At 56.1% G+C, this 21,888-nt stretch overlaps 1 protein-coding gene across 4 annotated transcripts in view; it reads right to left on the bottom strand.

The window, feature by feature from the left end:
* FAM53B (family with sequence similarity 53 member B) overlaps positions 1-21,888 on the bottom strand; it is a 120,118-nt gene that overhangs the window by 42,478 nt on the left and 55,752 nt on the right. For all 4 annotated transcript variants that reach the window (XM_044240697.1, XM_044240695.1, XM_044240698.1 and 1 more), the window contains exon 4: positions 8,556-9,334. In XM_044240697.1, coding sequence (XP_044096632.1) covers positions 8,556-9,334 — 779 coding nt within the window. The remainder of the gene's footprint in view (positions 1-8,555; positions 9,335-21,888) is intronic.

A 21,888-nucleotide genomic window follows, 5' to 3' on the forward strand; every position in this document is an offset into this window, starting at 1 on the left:
GTTGTACACCTCCAAAACGTCTGAGCCTCAAACACAGACCAACACAAGCGCTGCCCCTGCCCTGGGCTCGCCCACTACCATCTGCCGACGGACTCCTGTCTCCCCACAGCTCTCAGTCTGGGCAGCTCACCCCACCTGTAAGGAGCTTTCTCTGGGGTACTGTCCCTCCCCTGCTTAAAACTCTCTGAAGCCCCCTGCCTGCATCAGAATAAAAGCCAGAGGACTTGAGCGTGCCTACAGAGGAAGCCCCCATGCAGGGCCCCTTGCCCCCTCCTCCACGCTATTCCAGCCACACGGGGCTCTTCTCAGCCCCTCCTAACTCCGACCTTCGCATCTGTGCTTCTCCTGGGGCCGCCAGGCCCCATCTCACCCGCAGCAATTCCAGGGCTGCCCCGTGGCTTATTTCCCTCCTGAGGCCGAGTCTACTGTGCTGTGAGAACACTCTGGAAGCCTGGCCTCTTTCAAAGGCTCCCACAAGCCGGAGACACCCAGCACACGCAGCCTGTGGACAGGGCATCAACAGTCCCACTGGCTTCCTGCTCATTCACACTGCCCCAAAGCCCAGACTCCGGACGGTGAGCAGGGACTCGGAAGCCGCCTTTAAGAACCCAGGCGCAGGGACTGGCCTCCCACATGTCCAACGCTGCATGTTAGCTGTCTTTCCAGACAGTTCTAAGGCAGCGTAAGTCGACCCCAAGCTCTCTCTGGAGCTCGGGAAGGTTCACCCTCGGGGAGGGATGCTGCTGCTCCGCAGGCACAAGGACTCAGCAGGGCCACCCAAGGACCGGGAAGTTAGAAAACTGGGCTCCTGCATCCCTTCTTCAGCTGACGCCTTTCCAAGTCCAGGCTGACCCAGTGCCTCCTGACGGAGGGGCCCTGACTCCTGGTGCTGTCTCCACACAAGGTAAGTCCATCCGGGGCCTCTGCAGAGTCACCAGGCTGGGCCCTGCTGCTCCCAAAGCCCGCCCCGTCGGGGAGCTCCTGGAACAACACCCTGGCACTGGGGACCCTGGGGGCCCTGGGCTCAGACCCACGGATTCAGGCCCTGAAGTCAGGCCCAGGAAGCTGCAGGCCCTCTCAGCCATGCCTGCGCACATGCACACACGGTCAGAAACCCAGGGCTCGAAGAAGCAAGACAACGGTCTCACAGCACAGCGGGGTGCAGAACTGGGTCCCAACCTGGGTCTTCGAGCTCCAGACACAGCTGTGCTCCCAATGACAGGCCCTGCTTCGTCTCCGTGGCACTGTGGGAGTGTCTATCCCGTGGCAGCCGGGCAAAACCCCCACCGGGGAGGCCCGGAGCCCTGGGTCCAAACCCCAATAAGGCAACTCAACAACTCGGACAAGACACAGAAGTCTCTGGGCTCCATGCCTTCTCCTGGGCAGCAGAGACACAGCCGAGGACCTCTGAGCAGCAGAGACAAAGAATCGCCACAGCGAGGAGGTCACAGCGATGAATGACAGGTCCTTCTTTTTGACAAAATTTTCCCCCTTACTCCTAAAGTGTCACCGCCAGTAGCCTGATGGCAGAGGGGGAAACTGAGCCCCTTTCTGATTCCAGAACTCTGAGGGCTGACCCTGGGCACACACAAGCATGTCACGCTGATGAGCTCAGTCAGGGCCGCCAAGAACACGGCAGGTGGACATGGTGCCACCCCACCTCGACGCTGGGCCAACACGCGCCAAGGGGTCAAGAAGTTGCCCAGGGTGAGGCTCGAGCCCACCCCATGGGCAGAGCCAAGGCCCTGATCCCCACCAGCCCTCTGTTTCCCCATGTCTCTGCCCACAGTCTGCTTCTTCTTCAGCGGGCTGGGGGGCAACACAGGGGTCCTCAAAACCCTCCCCTCCAGGCCCCTGGAGTTGAAGCAAAGAGGTAGGAGCCACCTAGCCGACAGACCCTTCCCACTCTGGCCTCCATGGAGTGGGACTAGGGATGTCCTCAGGTGGGCTGGCCTCCACAGGACAGGGCCACCAGCTCGCAGGCCTCTGTGCCCAGGACCAGAGCAGTGCCCAGCAGCTGCAGATGCTCCAAGCACACCTGGAGAGCATGAGGGGCTCCCACCCAAACGACCGGCTTCCGAAGCAGAGGCCCTTGGGAAAGCCCTGGGCACCCTAGAGTGGTGTTGCCTCACATCTTCTAAGACACCCTTCGGCTCAGAAAGGCCCACAATTAAAGCATGGAAAATCACCAAGTGGCACTAAAAGCTGCCTCGCTGGCATGTCCCCAGCTGAACTCCTTCTATTTTCCTTTTCCCGGGAGATCAAATCTATTGTGTCAACACTTGGCCCCAGTCTGAGTGACCTTAAGCGGATTGCTTATGCAACCTGGTGGCTGCAACAGGGGACGCCGAGGAGTGATCCAAGCATCCGCACAGGGTTTCCCTGGATCATGAGAACCCCCATCAGGGGTGCCGCACTGTCCCTGACAGGCCGACTGACAGAAAAGAAACCCTGGACAGAACTGAAACTAGTCTCCCGCTCAGCCCTCTCCGCTCCCCCATGGCCGACAGGACCCCAGCCTCATGCTGACATCACCTCTCCCGGGAGTGGCGAGCCCCGCTGATGCCCAGAACCAGAGCAAAGGGAAACAGGCGACAGAGGGCAGCTTCGATGTTCATCGGCATGCGAGCCACTGTCGGGATCCACCCTGCCGGACTCCTCCCCTCGCCCATGAGAAACAGACTGCCATTCCCATTTTACAGACACGGAAGTGGAGGCCTACAGAGGGTGACTTGCCCAAGGTACACAGCTCAAAAGTGGCAGAGGGGGAAACTGAGCCCCTTTCTGATTCCAGAACCGAGGCCTTTGCTTCCACACCCACCAGGTCCTGTAAGGGTCGCCAGGGTCGCCCACCTGGAAAGGCCAACTGGGCTGTCCTCGCGGAGGACGGATCACAACAGCAGGAGGAGCCCTGAACCCAGAGTCAGGAGGCCCAAGGTTAGCGCTCCTGGCGTCCTGAAGAGCCACGTGGCTTTGGGCAAGTCGCTGACTCTCCTGGACTCCAGAGGCCTCACCATCAAGTGAAGAGACTGACAGAGGCAGATCGCTCGGCAGTGGCCGCCATGATGGCAGAGGGGAGGAGTCTATGACCTCCCAGTTCAACCAGAAAGACTGCTGCGACTGACCAGCACTGTCTGTCGAGAGCACGCGCTGGACCAGCGCCCAGAGCCGCCGCTCCCGGCCAACCACCAACCACATGATGGTCTAAGTTTTTGGGTTTTGTTTTTTTTTAAATATTTAATTTATTTATTTACTCATTCATTTAAGGGAGAGAGAGAGTGCATGAGCCAGGGATGGGGGTAAGGAGCAGAGGGTGAGGCACAAGCAGACTCTACTCCACGCAGAGCCCGACATGGGGCCAATCCCGTGACCCTGAGATCATGACTTGAACCAAAACCCAGGGTCAGATGCCTAACCGACTGAGCCACCCAGGCGCCCCCTAACGATCCAAGTCTTAAAGATTCTCTCCCTTGGTTCAAGCCCTTTCTGATTGTTTCCTCATCAGAAGCAGCAACTCCCAAGTGCCCACAGTTGGTCTTGCCTTTACTCTTATTAAGCATCTATTTCATTCCAGTTAGCGATCCCGGGCTTTCTGTGACCACCTGTACTTGTGCTGTATGGGGCAGCCCATTGCGGAGGGCCTCTGTCTGCAGTCAGTGCGTCCTCCAGGGCAGCAGGAATGGTCTAGGGGTGCAAGGCAGCAGCGAACGAAAACCAGCCCAGCGGCTAGCTGGGGCCAGTGCAGACAGGAGGAGGCTGCGAAGGCTCGGACACACCAGGCCTGAGCCCAGGGACTTTGCCAAGGAAAAGCACAGCTGGCTGGGGCTGCTGGGGCCGCCTAAGGAGGGAGGTCACGCAGCCAGGGGTGTGAGGGGCCACCCCACATGGTGGCTAAGGAGGGCCCCTCCCTGGTGGAAGGCAGCCCCCACTGGCAAGCTGGACGGAGAGTGGAAGGCTGACCCAGGGACACGCTGCCAACAAAGAGCCACGAGCTGCCAATGAATGTCTATGCTACCCCTCAGATGGCTTCCGGCACCAGCGTCTTACCCCGCAGAGCCCCCACAGCCCCAGCCAATCCGGCCGTCCCGGAGACGAGTCCTGGATCAACTCTCGGCAGAGCTTCTAGTCTGAGGCTGCTCCCCTACGCCGCGCCGCCCCCGGCCAGCTTTCTCGGGCCCCTCACACATCTGCTAACACAACAGTTGCTGCCTGTTCTGGGGCTTCTCCTCCAGGAGGCTGGAGGACCGAGTGCGTGGGCAGCTGCGATCAATCAAACCTCTGTTTCAGCGTCCCGACCCCTCCTCACAAACGTCTCGCTTCTGTTTGAAGCACTGTTGAGAAATGCAGCGTGCTGCTCCTGCAAGCCGACTAGCTCCGAATGAAAAATACAGCAAGACTGGGACGCCCAGGGGCATGGCATTCTGTGGGTAATCTTTTGAACTATCGCCTTTTTCCCGAGATCTTTGCTCACATACACGTGACCTGAGTGTGAAGGGCCACGCACAGCTCAGGTCTCGCTGGGAGTCAACCAGCGCTTGGTAGTCAAGCCGGGTCTCAGAGAAGCAGTAACTCATCACGTCAGCAAAGTCCCGCCAGTAAACAACCCCTGGGCTCAGGCCGGGCCCTGCTCTCAATGGCACACATTGTCATTCTGCAAACAGAGGCTTCAGCTTCACATAAAGCACCAGGCAGGAGGGGTCACGTGGGGAAAGCTGAGGGGGAGGTCAGCCAAATGTGACCTGGGCAGGGGCAGGCCCAACTGCCCCTCTGGGCCGCCGTCAAGCAGCGGCTCCGAGAGCCGAGCGGTGGCGAGGACAACGAACGGGGCGGGCTGGGCCTTCCTGGGCCGGGTCCTGGCGCCATTTCTCCCACTGGGCACCTTCCTCTCTGCAACCATCCTCCCTGCTTCGGAAGCCAGATGGCTGGGGCACCTGCAGCCTCGTTCGGCTTCCCTGCCCACGAGCTGGGCACTGAGGTTTTAAGAAGACGTGAGCAAAGACAGTGTGAAAGCGATTTCTAGCTCTGGACGCTCCGCGCTGCGGCCTCACTGCCTGACAGGGACACTGCTGTAGCCGGTGGGCCAGCTGCGCCAGGGGTGAGGCTGGGAAGGGGTGGGGCCTCTGGTGGGCTCCCAGGATCACGTCTACCTAGCCCCGTGGGCGCCAGGCGGGACACAAAACGCCCACACACAGCCCCCTCCTCTGGTGGTAGCAGTTCCGACTCTGTCCCCACTTCACGCCCCTTGGGCAGGCTCCTTCCCATTTTCAAAAGGAAAGGATGAGGCAAGAAGAGGAACAAAGAAGAAGAAGTAATCGGCAAGGACAGAAAAGGGAGGGGGAAAAACAGAAGGGAAGACATGGGCAGATACAGAAAAAAAAGGGAGCCCTTCTCATGCATGGAGTGTGCCTCCTGGGGCCGTCACCCTCTCTCCCAGTTCCACCTCTGGAGTCGCCCACAAGGAGCCCATGCCTTCCCTCCCAAGACGTGCAGCAGCAATGCTAACGGTAACCGTCGACACATGCCAGCCAGGGCGCTGGGTTGTGTGTGTGTGTGTGCGCGTGTGTGCGCGTGTGTGCGCGCACGCAAGCAGAGACCAACAAGGAGACATGCACAGACGCCTCCATAGATACGGATGCATGCGTACACGCCGACACATCCCACACACGTGCGCACGCATGCACACTATTTCCCTTCCTCCCCCCGACCCCGACAGTCCTGGGGGGCAGGAGCGGCGGCAGAGGCGGCAGCAGTAGGATCCGCTGTGCAGAAACGGGAGGCCATGTGCCAGGGCTGCCAGCTTCCTGCCACTCCTCTGGAGGCCTTCTGATGTGCTGATGTCCCCCCGGCAGCCCCCAAATGCAGAGCCAAAAGTGAACACCGTGTTCCAGAGGGATCTCAGGAGGGGCCATAATGGATGAGGCTGGAGGGGCTCTGGGTACCCGCATTGCTCTGGGTGCCCTAACAGCTGGAGGAGAGCGCCTGCGTGTTCATCACAGGCCGGCAGGTGTGCCCAGCCCCAGTCAGCGCCTGCAGGAAGCTGGGGTTTGTCAGAACTCCCAGTCACTCCAACGGAAAAGGCGCTGCGCACCCATCTTGCACATCTGGTCCCAGATCGACACACACAAAGGGGCTCCTTCACAAAGATGCTCCGTTAGCATCCCTTGCCCGCCACCCCCACCCCCCGCCCCACTGTAAATGAGTATTTCTAAACCAAGATCACAAGACCTATGAAAAAGAGTCCAAGATCCAGCTTGGAGAAACAGAGCCGTGCTGACCCCGGTGCAAGCCTGTCTTCCCAGAGAGGACAGACCCTGCTCCCTCCCCAGCAGTGACAAATGCTCAGAAAGCTGCAGCCCACAGAGGCTGGTATCTGGGGGCAGCAGGCCCACATCAGCTGTCACCTGGCCACAGGCAGGTGTCTGTACGCCAGTGACAGGCTCAGCTCAGGGTCCTTCACATTCCAGGACGGATCTAGGGCTCTCTGCAAAGGTACTGGGGCTGCCTCAGGCCTGGCTTTCAAAGCTCCTGTAAAAGCAAGGTCTACCTCGTGAGGCCATAAATTATCCAGCAGGGGAGCCAAAGCAGGCTGGGCCCCGTGGAGAGAGGGCTGCCTGGGGCTCCAGAGGCCTGGTCGGGGTGGTTTGGTTCAGGGTCCATCCCCAGGGTTCCAGCCTCCCCCCTCTGGCATACGCCCTTCCCAGGGGCCCCGTCTTCACTTTCCCCGGACTCTGCCCTACCCAGGCCTTGGCTAGAGAAAACCAGGCAGAATCAGGGCGGCCTCCCCAGGATCTTGGAGGCCTGCCTGGAGCCAATGAAGCAATCTACACAACTGGGCACAGCCCCACCGAGCAATATATTTTCAAACAGCTTCTACCCAAGTGAGGACGGGAAACGTCTCCAGTGATGCCCGTGCTGTTACTCCAACTTGTGGGCAGTAAAACAGAATAACATGTGTAAGCGGCTTTTATTACCTATCTAGCTTATTAGCTAATAAAATAAGCTCAACATTAAAAATTTAACTGAAGCAATTTATCGCACCCAGGACTCAGGGCTCTGGGTTTCCCTCCGAAAGTCACCTAAATCTGTCACCTTTCCAGCCTTTTTACCTATTTAAATTTCTCCAGGGAAGGAAAATTCTAATCGCGTGTCCAAGTAAATGAACGTGGGTTTGATGTTGCCTAGCTAGTAAAGCAAAGAATGTCCGCTACTCAGGAAAAAGAAAGGGACACCCGTGGAGGAGTGACGGAACCTGGACAGTGCGGGGGCGGAGGGTGGAGCCTCAGCGGCACAGGGGAGGGCAGAGCACACACATCACGAGCTTGTCCTCTGGCTGCCCCAAGCCAGGGCCGGGCTCCGGAGCAAAGGGCCAGACAGTCTGGACTCTGGGGCCAGGTGCATGCTCAAGGCTCAGGATACCTGCCCCTCTTCTTTTGTTGGTGGGGGTGGGGAACTCTAGGCTGGGAGGGGGGCCAGAGAAATGAAGGAAACGCCATCTACAGAAGCGGCATTTCTGTTCTAAGGCAAAAGCAGCTCCGGGCACTGAAGGGAGGCCATCCTGCCCACAGAGAGGAGGGGCACAGGAGTCTGCCTGCCCGGAGGGGGCCACATGCTTCATGAGCAAGGCCAGCCAGGTTCCATCCCTTAACACGTCGCGGTGACCAATGCTTCCATGACAAGACACAAAGACGAGAGTTAAACCGTACCACGAAGCACTGGAGGGTCCCCTGTGAGGACACAGAAGAGAGAGACTGCACCCTGCCCACCACACCCATCCGTCCCCACTTTGGGTCACAAGGGCCAATCCTCATCCCTGAACCTCACTGTCTTGCCCAGGCCTCCTCCGTAAGAACCAAACCCAGCTGGCACCCAGACTCGGAGACTGTCCCATAGATAGCGTATTCACTCCAAGTTCATCTCATTCAAACTGGTCCCTGAGCTCAGTGCTAGCACAAGGCAGGACTCCAAGACACAGAGGACAGAGTGCAAGGGCCAGGGCATGTGGCCAGACGCCTCACCTAGCCAAGAGTGGGGATGATGACAAAGGTGGCACAGAGGGAGGCAGTCATACTTTCGGGTCTCGTGATGCTGACAGTTTAATCAAAGGAATAAGTGCCTTCCCCCCATCTCTCACCCTCTGAAACCATGACCCGTGGTCCTGACCTCAGGGCCAGCATCATCCAAGTGTCAGTGAATCCCGGCCTGTGCTGCAGGGCTGGGTTCCGGGGACAGAGGCTCCAGCGAAGTGCTGGAAGAGAACCACCAGGGTTTGATGACGATGGTCTCTGCCTCCCCAACACCCCAACTCTCACCATCTGTCTGCTCCAATACCGCTAGCATTGGGTCTCTGATTTTAAACGGAGAGAAAGAGATACTTAAAAAAAAAATTCAATTTCATCTTTCTTTGAAGACTTAAAAAACAAGGATTCCTAACCCGCTTCTGGGCACTTCTGAAAAGTGGTGCTCCGCCTCTGCCCGGGACAGGCCAGGACCAGCAGAGGCCCCCCGAGAGCACCGAGATGCTTGTGCAATGCCTCCCGCGGGGTTGGGGCTCTTACCTGTGCCATTTTAGCCAGGTCGAGGGAAGGCCTCTGCTCCTGCACCTCCTCCGGGCGCCGCCGCTTGACTCCGACCTTCTTGTCGTTCAGGACACACGGCTGCGAGCGGCTCCGGGACAGCCCGCTGGAGCGTCTGGCCAGCTCTGGCGTGGAGGCAGGCGTGCTGCTGGCTGAGGGTGGACAGTACTCCGCGAAGGAAAACTGCTCGTGGGAGCAGGACAGGGACCGCTGCATGTCGAGCCGGCCCCCGCCCCCGGGGCTCGGGTCGGGGCTCCAGAGGTCGCCCGCCTGTCCACAGGCAGCCGAGCCTGGCGCCGCCTGGCAAGGCTGACCTCCGAATCGGTGGTGGAATCCCGCCTGGTCGTAGGGCGAGGACAGCGCGTTGGCCCGGGAGGGGAGGCTGAAACTGGAGCTCCTCTGCATGGTGCCGAGCCCGGCGGAGTAACGCGGGACGCTGCCCCCGCTGTAACAGCGGCGCTTCTCTACGGGAGTCCAGACCTTGGAGCCCAGGGGCCTCCACGATGTCCGGCAGCTGGACATTTCATCGGAAAAGGACAGTGACCGGCACTGGCGCTTGCTGGGGGGTGCTGAGGGGTTCCCGTTGTGGTCGCTGAGGCTGAGGTCTTTGATCAGGTTGGTCACGGCACAGGCGGTCGTGGCCTCCCGGTGCCACAGGGGGCTGTCCTGACACTTCTCAGGCAGGCACTCCCAGATGCCGGCGCTCGGGTGCCCGATCTGAAGAGGGCATTTCCTGTCCAGCTCGCGCCATCTGTCATTTTCTGAACGACAGAGAGAAAACAGGACTTGAGAAGGCCTCCAGGCCAGCCCTCCATCTCCACAACCAAGAGCCCATTTTAGACAGGACTTTGGAGCCAGGAAGCCCCTTCAAAGCCCCTCCAGTCCAACCTCGCTTTATGGATGAGAAACGGAGGCCCAGAGCGGGGGTGTGAGTCCCACGGTGTGGAGTGGGGTGCAGAGCGAGGCCGGGGATGCACATCCCACCCCCGCCCAGGCCTCCTGGCGCGGCTTTCTTTCCAACAGTCCACACTGCCTCCCGGGAAAATCCAAAATCACAGCTGTCACCTGAATGTTTTCCCCTCTTCTAGGTGGGAAGCCGACCTGCCCCAACCCTCCCCGGCCTGCAGCAGTTCCGTCTCCATTCAAGTTGGGGCTTGACGCCCTGGCAGAAGACCACGACCCAGGAGGCGTCTTCTGGTACTTGGGAAGGTCATGGTCAAATGGGGCGGGCAGTGTCGCGGGTTAGCTCTTCGGAATTCTATCTCTAAAATACTCGCTGACAACAGAAACTGGAAACTGTATTGATTTGTGCCTCCCTCTATCAAAATGCCCCATAATATCAACATCATCAGCAATGACACCAACTATGGAGCACCTTCCTTGTGCTCACCTGATTCCTCACTGAGATCGAGGATGTTTAAAGTGTCAAAATCTGCAGAAGCGTGTCTTTGGCTGCACAGACACAAGGGGATGATTTAAACTTACATCGTCAGGTCTCTACTTGAACATATGAATAAATAAGCTAACCCCACTAGGAAATACTGACTTTGCACCTGACCCTTTTATTTTAGTGAAATATTCAGGAACTATTTGGTGTTTTTCTACTAAAGAATCAGGCACTGTGCTGAGGACCTTAGGAGGGCACAGATAAACCTGACCGAGTTCTCGTATTCGAGTTTATAATACAAAAGCAAAGCTGAGAAACAGTGTGCTGCCAGGGATCCACATATTAGCATGTTTCTGGGTTGTTGTTGTTTTTTTAATCTGCACACATCTATGAACAGTACACATGAGAATACACAGAAAACTACGGCTAGGGTCCATCAGTGGTCAGGACAGAAGCACAATGTGGAATGACCTTCAGGCAGGTTCTGGCACACAGGGATTCTCACAGCACTTACAGTGGCCACAGAGCAGTTACCTTGGATGGCGGCTGGAAGCCACCAGGTGCCCCATACGGAGGGTGTGAAAGTAGCCCGGGGCCACACAGCTAAAAATCGTCTGGAGGCTAACCCAGGCTGCCCCCCCAGCGCCCTGCTCTCTTCACTACACCACAGCGAAGGGGAGCCCAACATCGGGGCTGCCCTCAGTGACCTTCTGAGTCCTGCAGAATGGGCCGTCCACTCAGACAAACCATGGTGAAACCCAAATGAGTGCACCAGTCAGCAAGGACCACAAGTCTGTCTCCTCAATCGGGGACCACTTCTTAAAAGACACTGAAAGACACAGCGAGGGACTGACCCTGTGCTCGGTGTCCGCAGCTACTGGACAGGTTCAAAGGGAATGACCAGTGAGCCTCAAAAGGAGCCTTGCAAGCCAAGATGAGCCAAATCGGGGCTAAATGTGCCTGCTTCTTCACGCAGACCACCCCACCACAGTCCTGAGACACGCCTAAGGGATTGGGACTCTGGACAGGGGACACAGGAGGAACCGCCCAGAGGCTGTTCCCAGGAGACTGCCTCAGAAGCTGGAGATGCGGGAGAGGCTCTTCCTTAAACCAGTTGGGAAGAAAACAGGACAGTCACAAGTGTACAATTCACCTCCTCCAGGAATCTTCTTGGGCCCTGGTACACAGCAGGTCTCTATGCGTGTCCCTTTAACAAAATCTGATAAAGTATTGCCATAAGCTGCGTTTTCACAAGTAGCGTTTATGCTGTTCAAAATATGTCTTCACTACTCACTGCCCCTAGAGCAGCCGTGATTCTTCTAAAACACTTTCAATTTGACATTCGTCAGCAACTGAAAGATCAGTAAACTCATAATAAGGTAAAATTAAAAGAAAGACAAGCTAACATCAACTGAGTCACTGTTAGCTGATTTACAAGAAGAAAAGTTATCCTCAGAAAAAAGGGCAGATTTGTGTAATGACGCTCTTCAAAGTGGCACAAGTGGGCGCCTGGGGGGCTCAGTGGGTTAAGCCTCTGCCTTCGGCTCGGGTCATGATCTCAGGGTCCTGGGATCGAGCCCTGGGTCGGGCTCCCTGCTCAGTGCGGAGGCTGTTTCTCCCTCTCCCTCTGCCCCTCCCCCTGCCCATGCTCTCTCACGCCTGCTCTCCCTCAAATAAATAAATCTTCAAAAGAAAAAGTGATACGAGTAACAACATTGCAAACAACTGAAACGCCCTCCAGTCGGGCTGGTGACATAAATGAACAGGGGATAATCAGGAGCATGAAAACAGTACAGTTCCAAAGAATATTAATGACATGGAGAAATGTTAATTACGTAATTCGAAGCCTAAAGAAACTGTAGATAGAAAAACTGTATAGATAGCATGATCCCTATTTTGTAAAATATGTATGTTATATGTGATGATTGAAAGAAAATAAACCGGGCGCCTGGGTGGCTCAGTCGGTTAAAGCCTCTGCCTTCACTTGGGTCATGATCCCAGGGTCCTGGGATGGAGCCCAGCATCGGGCTCCCTGCTGAGTAGGAAGCCTGCTTCTCCCTCTCTCACTCCCCTGCTTGTGTTCCCTCTCTCGCTGTGTGTCGGTCAAATAAAGTCTTTTAAAAATAAAAAGAAAATAAACCAAAATGTTCATAACCGAATGGGAGAGAGCCAGCTGATTTATTTATTTTTTTTTCCTGTTTGTTTTGCTATAGTTTCTACATTCTCTTTCAGGACAAATATATTTCCACATGTGTGGGGGACGTGGCCACTAAGCCGCCGGGTGCTGTGCCAGGGTCAGGGCCTATGATCCCAACCTCCACTGGGTTTTGCTCCTTCGGTCTTTCAGGGAGTTCCCTTAGAGTAACGCTGGCCACCAACTTCTCTTTTGGGACAAGGCACTAAGGCACCAGATGGGCCATGAATGTGGCTAAGGAAGGACCCAGCAGGCCCAGCCACAGAGCAGTCAGGGTCCCCACCTGGAGCCACAGTGGCCCTGCCTCGGGAACCCGAGGGTCACTACAGGCAGTCTCCATCCCAGGCCCTGGGAAACCCTGAAGTTAAAAAGAACCGATCCCACCCCCAAAGGACACCACTTTTCATTCCATTTTAATTTCCCTGCCCTGGAACTGACCCCATTTCCAGGGAAGCCACGAAAAGAAAGGGGACCTCGGAGCCGGTGAAGCATGAAGGTTCAGTCCCCCTCACCTGGCAGCGCCCTTCCTCCCCAGCGGCCACCCGTGATCCTGGTGCTTCTTGACGGGGCCCTCAGGCCTCCCTATTCCAGGCTCACCCACTCACTGCCTCCAGAGAACTTCCCGAGGCCCACACTTGTCATGTCCGTCCCCATACAGCCGCCCGTGGCCTCCAAGAAAGAACAGAAAAGTTTTGACCTGCCGTCCAGCCCCATCTACTCGCCGCCTGCCCTGTTCACCCTACTCCAGGCACAGCGAACCTCCTGTGACATCAGAAGTCAGACAAGAAGAAGGCAGAATCTAAACCATCCTGGACGATCCCTGGAAGAACCCGGGAAGCACACCCCTTCCGGTCTGGGGGTACACAGCCCTGAAAAAGATTCCTTATCAAACGAATATTCACGGAACAGCTGTGGGAATGCGCACAGCCAACATCCACACGCAACAGGGGGAGCTCCGTCTCCTTAGGTCTCTGTCAAAATCCCCGGGGGGCCTGGGGTTGGATGGCTACTCTAATGGGCTCCTGCCTGCCCGTGGAAAGCACTCTGCTCTGTTGTAAAGGGACGCTCTACGACCTTAGCAGTAAGATTCCTGTGCCTTGGGGATGACGAAGACTCAGTTCTCCAGCAGGCCCACTGGCTAAACACGAGAGCCATGTGTCTGCAGTCAATCTGTAGCTGGCCCCCAAACACCAGCTCTTTCAAGCCCTGACACCTTTGTATAGGCCTGCACTGTTCTCCTGCCTTTATCCTTCCAGCAAGAATCTCTTCCTCATCATTTAAGAGCCAACTCCAACATCACCTTCTCTGTTCATGTGCCTTTTCCACATTAGCCACTGGGCGCCCACGGCTCTTGGACGGACTCTCAATCTTACGGCTCAGATGTTAACTGAACCCTAATCATCTGTTTACACGTCTGCCTCCACGGAGCCATAAGCCCTTGAGCACTGACCCAGCGCAGCCCACAAGTGCCCAGCGTGGAGCCTGGCACAGAGCAGACTTTAGCCGGTGGTGGGTAGAGGAAGGAACAGATAATGTGCAGATAAAAGCTGCAGAGCCGGCCACGGGCGGTTATCTGACGCCATGAGCACCACTTGCCCCTTATCCTTGGCCCCAGTAACCCCTCCTTGGCCAGCGAGGTCCACCCTGGGGGCTCTGCCTTCAACTTCCCACTTTCCCGAGGCCATGGACAGTTGCGTGCGAAGCGGCCGGGAGTCTGGCCGGCAGTGTGAGGTCTAAGATAGTCTGGAAACACAAAGCCCTGTCCACCACCGAGTGCTGCTACTGTGTGTCAACACCAGCCAGGTGGCCACTTGGTCTGTCTGAGAGGCAGATAATATTTTAATTGTTACTATCTTTATCGCTTGAAGAAGTACAATATCAGAAAAGTAAAAACAATCGAGGCTATGTTTAGCCCTTGTGTTTTCCCCCTTCGCTCAGGGAACAGAAAGCAATTTGCTGGGTCAGGTCACCAGACAAAAGAAACAGGAATAGAAGCTACTTTTTCATGGCAAACAGCCCCGAACTTCTGGCCCTGACGTCACTCCGGACAAAGGGCCCCGGCAGGGCTCCGAGGAGAGGATACAGGACACCCCCGCCCCTCCATTCAGTACCACTCTGCACAGACAGCAATAACTCTGTCAGAAGTGACAATGGCCACAGACCTGGGGAGTCCTCGGAGCAGGGGTCACCTGGGACGGCGGGAGGGTGTGGACATGCGTTTGCACCTCAGCTCTGCGAGTCACTCTCTCAGAGCCTCATTTCCCTCATCTATAAAATGAGGGAGACAGACAGGAGCGACCTTGCAGGGCTATCCTAAGAATCAGACAGTTGCCTGGGACAGGGCCTGCGAGGGCACAGCGGGCTTTGCCAGCGGCAGCACCACGACAAGGAGGACAGTGTTGGACGACGCATCTTCAGCCGAGGCTCAGCTCCTGTGCCCCTGGGTGCCAAGCTCTGGGGGTCTGGCTGGGGCGGGAACCCACACGCTCTGCACCGGTTTTCCTCAGTGTGGTTTTGCGACCCTTGGGTTGGCAGGAGCGCCCCTTGGGGTGATAAAATGCGATTCCCAGGCCCAGTCCCTAACTTGGTAAACAGAATCTCGGTGGGGGGACGGAACCGCATTTGAATAAGCTCCTCGGGCTCTTATGGAGAACTGCTCCTGCAGGCTGCCCAGGCGCTGCGGTTCTCACGCCTCTGTCGGGGGTGGGGGGTGGGGGGGCTCTCACTGGAACCATCCAGCCACATCCAGGACGCCCCTGAAGGCGTGACCCTTCCAGTTTCTACAAAGTTGGATTCAGACCACCATCAGAAGTTGGTGCTTTGGTGTCTGTTTTGTTTCCAGCCGGTAATAAGAAGCAGAACGACAGAGAAGGAAACCTTTAACCCTTCAAGTCCTTGGAGGGCCCTTTCTCACAGGAGGGGGTGGGGGCCCAAGCTGCCCAGCACCTTCTGGGTGGAGAGCCACGCGAAGAGGCCTGGGAAGCCAGGGGAAGAGTCTGAGGCCTCCCTCCTTCCTCCCAGGACACCCAGCACGGAGGCCCACAGCCTGGGCGCACCGGCCCCAGCCACACCCCTCCGGGCAGTCCCCATTCCTCTCCTGCTGCTCCCTTCCCCAGGGAGCCTAGCTTCACAAGACTGAGATTCTTCACAGGTGTGTGTGTGTGTGTGTGTGTGTGTGTGGTAAACACGCACAAGGCTCTACCTCAAGACAGGAAGAGAAACCACGGACTCATACAAAAACACACCAACCATCCAGGTCTCTCACAGACGGCCCGACTAGGTGACCTCCCAGGTTCCACAACGTGAGGTTTGACATCTGAGCCTGAGGTCTCTGGGAAGACTCGCACCAGCCTGGGAGGCACGGGAGAAGCCGACGCTCACACGCGTGGGAACAAAACCCCTGATCCCCAGCGTTGCTCACAAGGCACCCGTCCTGCCACCCCCGGACTGGGGAGGTTCAGAAGGCTGCTGAGTACACAGATCTAGAGCTCAAAGAAAGAAAACACTCGGAGAAGCACAAATAGCCTCTGACTTCAAATGTTCTTGTTTCCATTTCTACCCTTAAACTTGAAGGGAAATTCCCAGGGGCCCAGATTCTTAGGGGACCAGAGCCTTCTTCGGTTCAAAAGCCAGGAGACTTACAGCCCTGGACATCTGTGCGCTGTGTGTTACAGGCCACCTTATGGTGACAGAACCACAGCAGAATGTGGTTTCTAGAAAAGGCCAAGCACCTGAAGCAAAGACCAGAGAATTTAGACTCCTGCAGCCTCTCAGCCTGGGTCTCAAGCCTCCAGCCCCATCAAGACCGGCTGACTCATTCTTGGACTTCACACCTATCTAGTTGGGCTGATGATGACTCTCGCTCTCTCCCCCGCCCTGTGGGTTGGCTGGTGCTAACTCGGCATCAGGACTGCAAAGACTCTATGCTCGCTGTTAGGGTAGAAGCTCCCTAGCCCTTTCAGTGGGAAATGGAAAGATATCTTTCTGAAGGCGGCTTTACGAAGCCAATCTTACAAAAAAGAACACAGGAAAACCATGAAGGACAATGACCTGCGCTATCCCACAGGGGGTCACTGATTTTTAAATGAACTTCAGAGCCCCTGGCCCCCTGGAGTGCCTCTTTCCCTGTGTCATCAGAACAGAGAGTTCAAAGCTATGTCAGGAAGAAAAGGTTCTCGGGCTTTGCCTGAGCAGGCCTCGCCTCCGGTGGTGCCTCTCGATAGCGATGAACCATAAAATGTCAGCTGCGTCCTTGCTTCAGGGACAGGGACACAGGACACCAAGCTCCTCGGCTAAGGCGCAAGGACAGGGCATGAGGATGGCTGGAGAGGACACGCCACCAGCCCCATCCAGGGAAGCAAGGAGCCTGCTTTGGAGGCTGAGAGGCTGCTAACCTTCCGAGTGGTAACCAGGACCCTGCCGTCACCAGCTGGGTAGGGGTGGCCCATGGCAGCTGCCAGAGCTTCTGGCAAGCTGCTGTTCTTACAAAAAGAGACTTGGTGGGATCTCCCAACAGACAGAATAGAGGGGTAAAAAACACACCAGACTCACCATTAGGAACCTGGGCCTCAGTCTCCCCCTCTGTATGAGGCAGGGTGCCCACCCTGACCCTGGGGGCATCCAGGAATGTGGAGGGAGCCGGTACCCCCAGTGACAACAAGAGCTGTGAGGGGCCAGAAAGGTCACTTTTGCCCACCCTCTTTGGCAACCCCGTCCTGGCTGTGAGTACATGCGGAGCATGAGAAACAGGTACGTGCCTGCGATTCATCTCCGAGATGAACACGCAGCAGAGCTGAGGAGAGAGCCAGCAGCCGGGAGAACGGGTCAGGAAACTGCCGAGAAACGCGTCTTAACTGGTGATCAACCAACGCCCTGCCGGGCTCCTTGCTGAGGCGGCAGACAGCATACGTCGCACGCTCACTACTCAACCGTGGGGCATCGCGGTGCACCCGGTCACATGGGTGGGGAGCCCGAGCTTCAGAAGAGCATCACACCTCACCCAGGGGCACAGTGCCCACAAACAGCACCGTCTGCGGCCCCAAGGCCACACTCCTGCAGTGGGGCCGGGCCGCCCCTCACCGGACCGTCTCCCCACCTGGCAATGCATCGTGTTGGGTGCTGCCCAAAGTCAGTCCGGCAGTTGTCAGTCCCTTCCTCTGGCACCACTGGGACCCCTCCGCACCCCAAGGCAGGCCAGCCTGGCTGAGAAGGCAGCCCGGGAGGCTCCCTTTTCACTTGACACTGTAAACAGCCATCCTGTGCCAACTACACTTTGCACCTACTTCCAGCCTGTATTTTATTCCAGAAACACTGTCAGAAACCAATGCACGGTGCGAGGGGCCATTTAGAGCACTCTCTATAGACAAACCTTAAACTACCTTAGGGACTAAAAAACCACACATATGCCCACGATAAATAAAAATAAATAAAAAATAAAAAGTAAATTAAAAAAAAAATCATTCCTCTGCATGCCTCTATAGGGATGTACTTTTAAAAATGAAAACAAAGCTCCCTTTTGCCAATTACAGTTACTAACCTGTTCCTTACAGGAGGCTCTGGTCCAATGGTCATATTCCAAATGGCTAGCCCTGAGAGACGGAAGCAGCAGCGGAGACCAGAAACTGGCCTGGGCAGCTCAGCGGCTGCTGTGACGATCCCTTCAGCCTTGGTCACATGCCCGCTCTAAGAAACCGAAAATGTCCCACCTCCGAATGCCAGCTTTCTCATACGAGGGGCCGTCACATTCCACTTTCAACAAGTGACAGAGTTAAAGGACCAAAAGCTATGAAATCTCCAAGTGAAATCTTTCCATCCTGCATGGCCCGACACGGCCAACTGGTTTACCCTGTAGAAATTAATACAGAGAGTGCCCCCGGGAACAACCCTTTCATGTACAGAACAGAATTTAACAGCCAAGTAATTAAACACAGAAAGTACGGGCTTATAATTAAAATGCTGACAAACCTGAACCAGAGCGGCACAAGCAGGACAGCTATGATATTTCTACAATTCCCTTTTATACATAATGCATGATCCTTCTGCTCAAGTTTCTCTATGTTCTCTGCCTGTGAAATAATTTACATTAATAAATAATTTATTACCATAACTCCTAAAGTAATTATGGGTTTCCATGCAATTTTTTTTAGCATATGAATTGTTTTGTTCTCTGTTCATTGACTTGTATTTACACGACTTTTCCTAGTGGCCCTTCTGCAATAATTGGTATCGCATTTGCCTCCTCACATATTATTTGATTTCCAGGTCTCTCCTCGCCTGAGTGGTGAGGAAAATGGAATGTGTAGTGTCCATTGTCCCCGCGATACGGAACTCATTTAATGGGTGCAATTAGCCAAGGGTGGTGAGCGGAGCGTGCTCTCACCCTGTTTCCTGCTTCCCAAAAAAGATTAAACTGACACACGTGTGCCACTGGGTCAGCGTAAAGAAGTGTCGTGCAGGGCGAGTGACTGTTGACCTGGGAGCGGGGAGCCCCTGCCTCTCCCAGCACAGAGCACTTCTGTCAGGTGCGGCCACGCCCCCTTCCCTACCAGCTAGAGATCACGGCCAGCAGCAAGCGCTGGCCCGCCTGCCAGGCCAGCTGACGGGGGACAGGCCACAGCCCTGAAGCTGCCACCTGACCGAGCTTCCCGTGTTAAGAACACAGGAACCAGCCATGTACGTGGCCCTTCCCCAGAGAAGCCGCTTGCAGAGGAAATCACCGCTCCGCACAGAAAGCGTTCTCGGGATGCTACGGGAGGGGAGAAAGGAAACCGAGAGGCAAACACTGTCTCTGCTACAAAGAGCCCTTCAGGGACCAGGCTGGGCTCACAACCTAATAAGGAGTGCTGGGCCCTGGTGCGGAGCAGGCTGGGCGGTGGCCGGGCCCCACTGTGCCCTGCTTCTGCCATTCACCCCTCATCCTGGCTTTGTTCTCTCCCCTACTCTGGGAAGGCATAAAACTGCTTCTTTCTATCAAGTTCCCGAACTTGGGGTGTGGGGGGGGGGCGGGAGGGGGGAGACAACGCTGGGGAGGAGCCCATTCAGCTCACGATAACAAAAAGTACTTAAAGAGAACACATTGTGGTGAGCCCTTGATGACATGAGTAAGGCACTTTATCTAAGTGGGCGTAGGGGAGGCCGGGCTTCTGGAAAGGGTGGCTTTTTAAGAGGAAGCAAACAGGCCGCTACACTCCCCACTCCAATGCGCTTGCCTGGATTTTCTTCAGAATGCTCAGGGAACTCAAACTTGCCCTGGCCTCCAGCTAGGACCCTTGCAATGGACGCTTGGGAGGGAAATGCCCTCAGTCATGGGGCCAACCTGTCCCCAGCAATCACGGGAGAATTCCACCAATCGGGGCCAGAACGTGAGTTCTTTATCTCCGGGAGACAGACAGGGGTTGGTGATTATAGTAATGGGACATTTTGTCTTGGCTGAGTATCGCCCAGTCCTGGAAAGGCTCAAAAGCCTCTTGAAAAGTGCAGCTAGACCCACCCAGGGCCGTTAAAAAGCAGGCAAGCGGAAGGTGAGCCCTCACTGCCTCAGAAGCCCTCCCTTCACGGTGCAGGTGGGGCCACACCTCGATGCGCAGCGTAAAATGGCCAGAGCGGTCCCCAGAGCTTCCACCAGCACAAAGGCCTGGGAAGGCACCCAGGAAGGGGATGCAGGTGGGAGGGACTGAGCTGGTGCCTTCTGTGTGCTGCTGTCTCTTTAAATCTTACCAGAAACTACAGTCTGCAAGAGGAGGAGACTGGGGTTCAGGAAGGCTGATCTGCCCTCAGCTCGGAGGACCCCAATCCACAGGGAATTCTGTTTCTCGCTCTCTCGGCTCCACTAGACAGAAGCCCTCTTGAGTGCAGGGGCTGACTTTCTCCCTCTCTGGGCCAAGTGCCTGACAACATAGTAGATCTTCAATAAACACCTATGGGAACAACCCACCAAAGTGAACCCTGGGGAACGAAAAGCATACGTCAGAGGGGCAAGGGTCTCCCCAAATCAAGGAGGGGCTGGCCAACAGAAGAGAACAGCCGAGGAGGCAGACGACAGGGCTCGGCAGGAGCCCCCCCACCCCGGGCCGCTCCCCTGCTCCCTGGCCGTGCCCTGGGGCCAGCGTACATCAGGCAGCCTTGAAACGAAGCCCGGCGCCTCCGGCGCCTCCACCACCAGGGTACGGAGCTGAAGTCCAGGCTGGCCCGAGGAGCTGAGTGTGCCCGGGAGCCTCCCTCTGCTTCCTGGCGGGACAAAGGCAGTCTTGCCACCACAAAACCGAGCCCAGCCCATGAAGCAGGCAGTGAGGCAAGCCTCTGGGCCACGTGGCTAAGTCGCTGAGGGTTTGTTGAAAGCTGTTAACCACCAGAGGGGCTCAATCAAGCCCCATGTGGGGACAGGTTTCAGAAGTGTGTCGCGGTGGGGGAACCAAGGCCAGGTGATCTCGCTATTTCCACGTCCTCTGGGGGGCAGCATCAAGAGGCCCACCTGGGGCTCTCCCACCGAGCTGTGGCTTGGGACTAAGAAGCAAACCATCTTTGTTCTCCCCCAACCTGGGCCCAACTCTGCCAAGGCAGCTTGGTGGGGAGTCGCCTCACGAGCTCTTGGTGTCCCCCTATGCGAATGGGGCGGCCTCAGCGGCCCCACAGCAGAGTTGCTGCGGCGTCCCAGAGACAGCGTCGCGAGGAAGGAGCCTGGTGCTTACTACGACACACCCAGCAACCCCTCCGCCCTCCCCACCCCGTCTACCGGACAGAGTCTCAAGAAGACAAAGAAAACACTGTGCACAGAGTCAAAGGCTGAGAAAAGAGGCAGGAAGACCTGACAGTCCTGTGAAGACAGGCCTGGGATCGGAAGGCCTACAGCGGTCACCCACCACGGAAGCTTGGTTGCTGCCTCGGTGCAAACATTCCAGAAACTCGTGCAGCAGGGTGTCCCCATGGTGGGCGGGAGCCATGGGGAGACAGTGGAAGGAGAGATGGTGCCCGATCATCTGGAGCTCAGAAAAATCAACATCATCAATACAGTCATCTCAGCCGCCCCCTTAGGAGAAAGAGTAATTCACACCTGCATGGGCACCGGAGACTGAGACAACCCTTCCGGAAAGCATGTCAACAATATGAAGCAAGAGCCTTCAAAATGTCCCTGCCCCCGGCCTCTCTAAGCCACTCCTGGGAACTCCTAAGGAATAATCCAGAAGGCCCACAAAAGACAAAGACTTAGACACATAGTCACTGTTCATCACAATGGCAAACAGAACACAGCCATTCCACCCAACAAACAAAAGACAGTGAAATCGGTCAGCACCCGTTGATACATAGTGTGTTAATACACACTCATTAAACCATACGGAGGGGCCAACGCTACCGCACTGGGGGAAATGGTAGTAAGGACTACTAAGTGAAACCAGAAGAAAAAAAGTTTTTTGTATATAATTTTATACAATCGCTCATTCATTGTGGACTTGGCCATGTAAGAAATTCAAAGAACATTAAAAATACACCAAAATATTAACAGGCGTTCTCACCGGGTACTGGGGCTAGAAGAGATTTTTATTTTATACTTTACACTATGGTACGTCGTCCCCATGTATCAAAGTGAACGTGATTACCTTAATAACCAGACAGCAACTCTCAACGTTATGGTCGGAGAGGACATCTGTAAGCCACACCCCAGGGCCCACCGGCTCCCAGAGCCCCACAGCCCGGGTGCCATTCTGGCAGGGCCGGGCCCGAGACTGCTCAAGCACAGA

This window comes from Neovison vison, chromosome 2 (assembly GCF_020171115.1).
Source record: "Neovison vison isolate M4711 chromosome 2, ASM_NN_V1, whole genome shotgun sequence".
In the NCBI taxonomy this organism is placed as follows: domain Eukaryota; kingdom Metazoa; phylum Chordata; class Mammalia; order Carnivora; family Mustelidae; genus Neogale; species Neogale vison.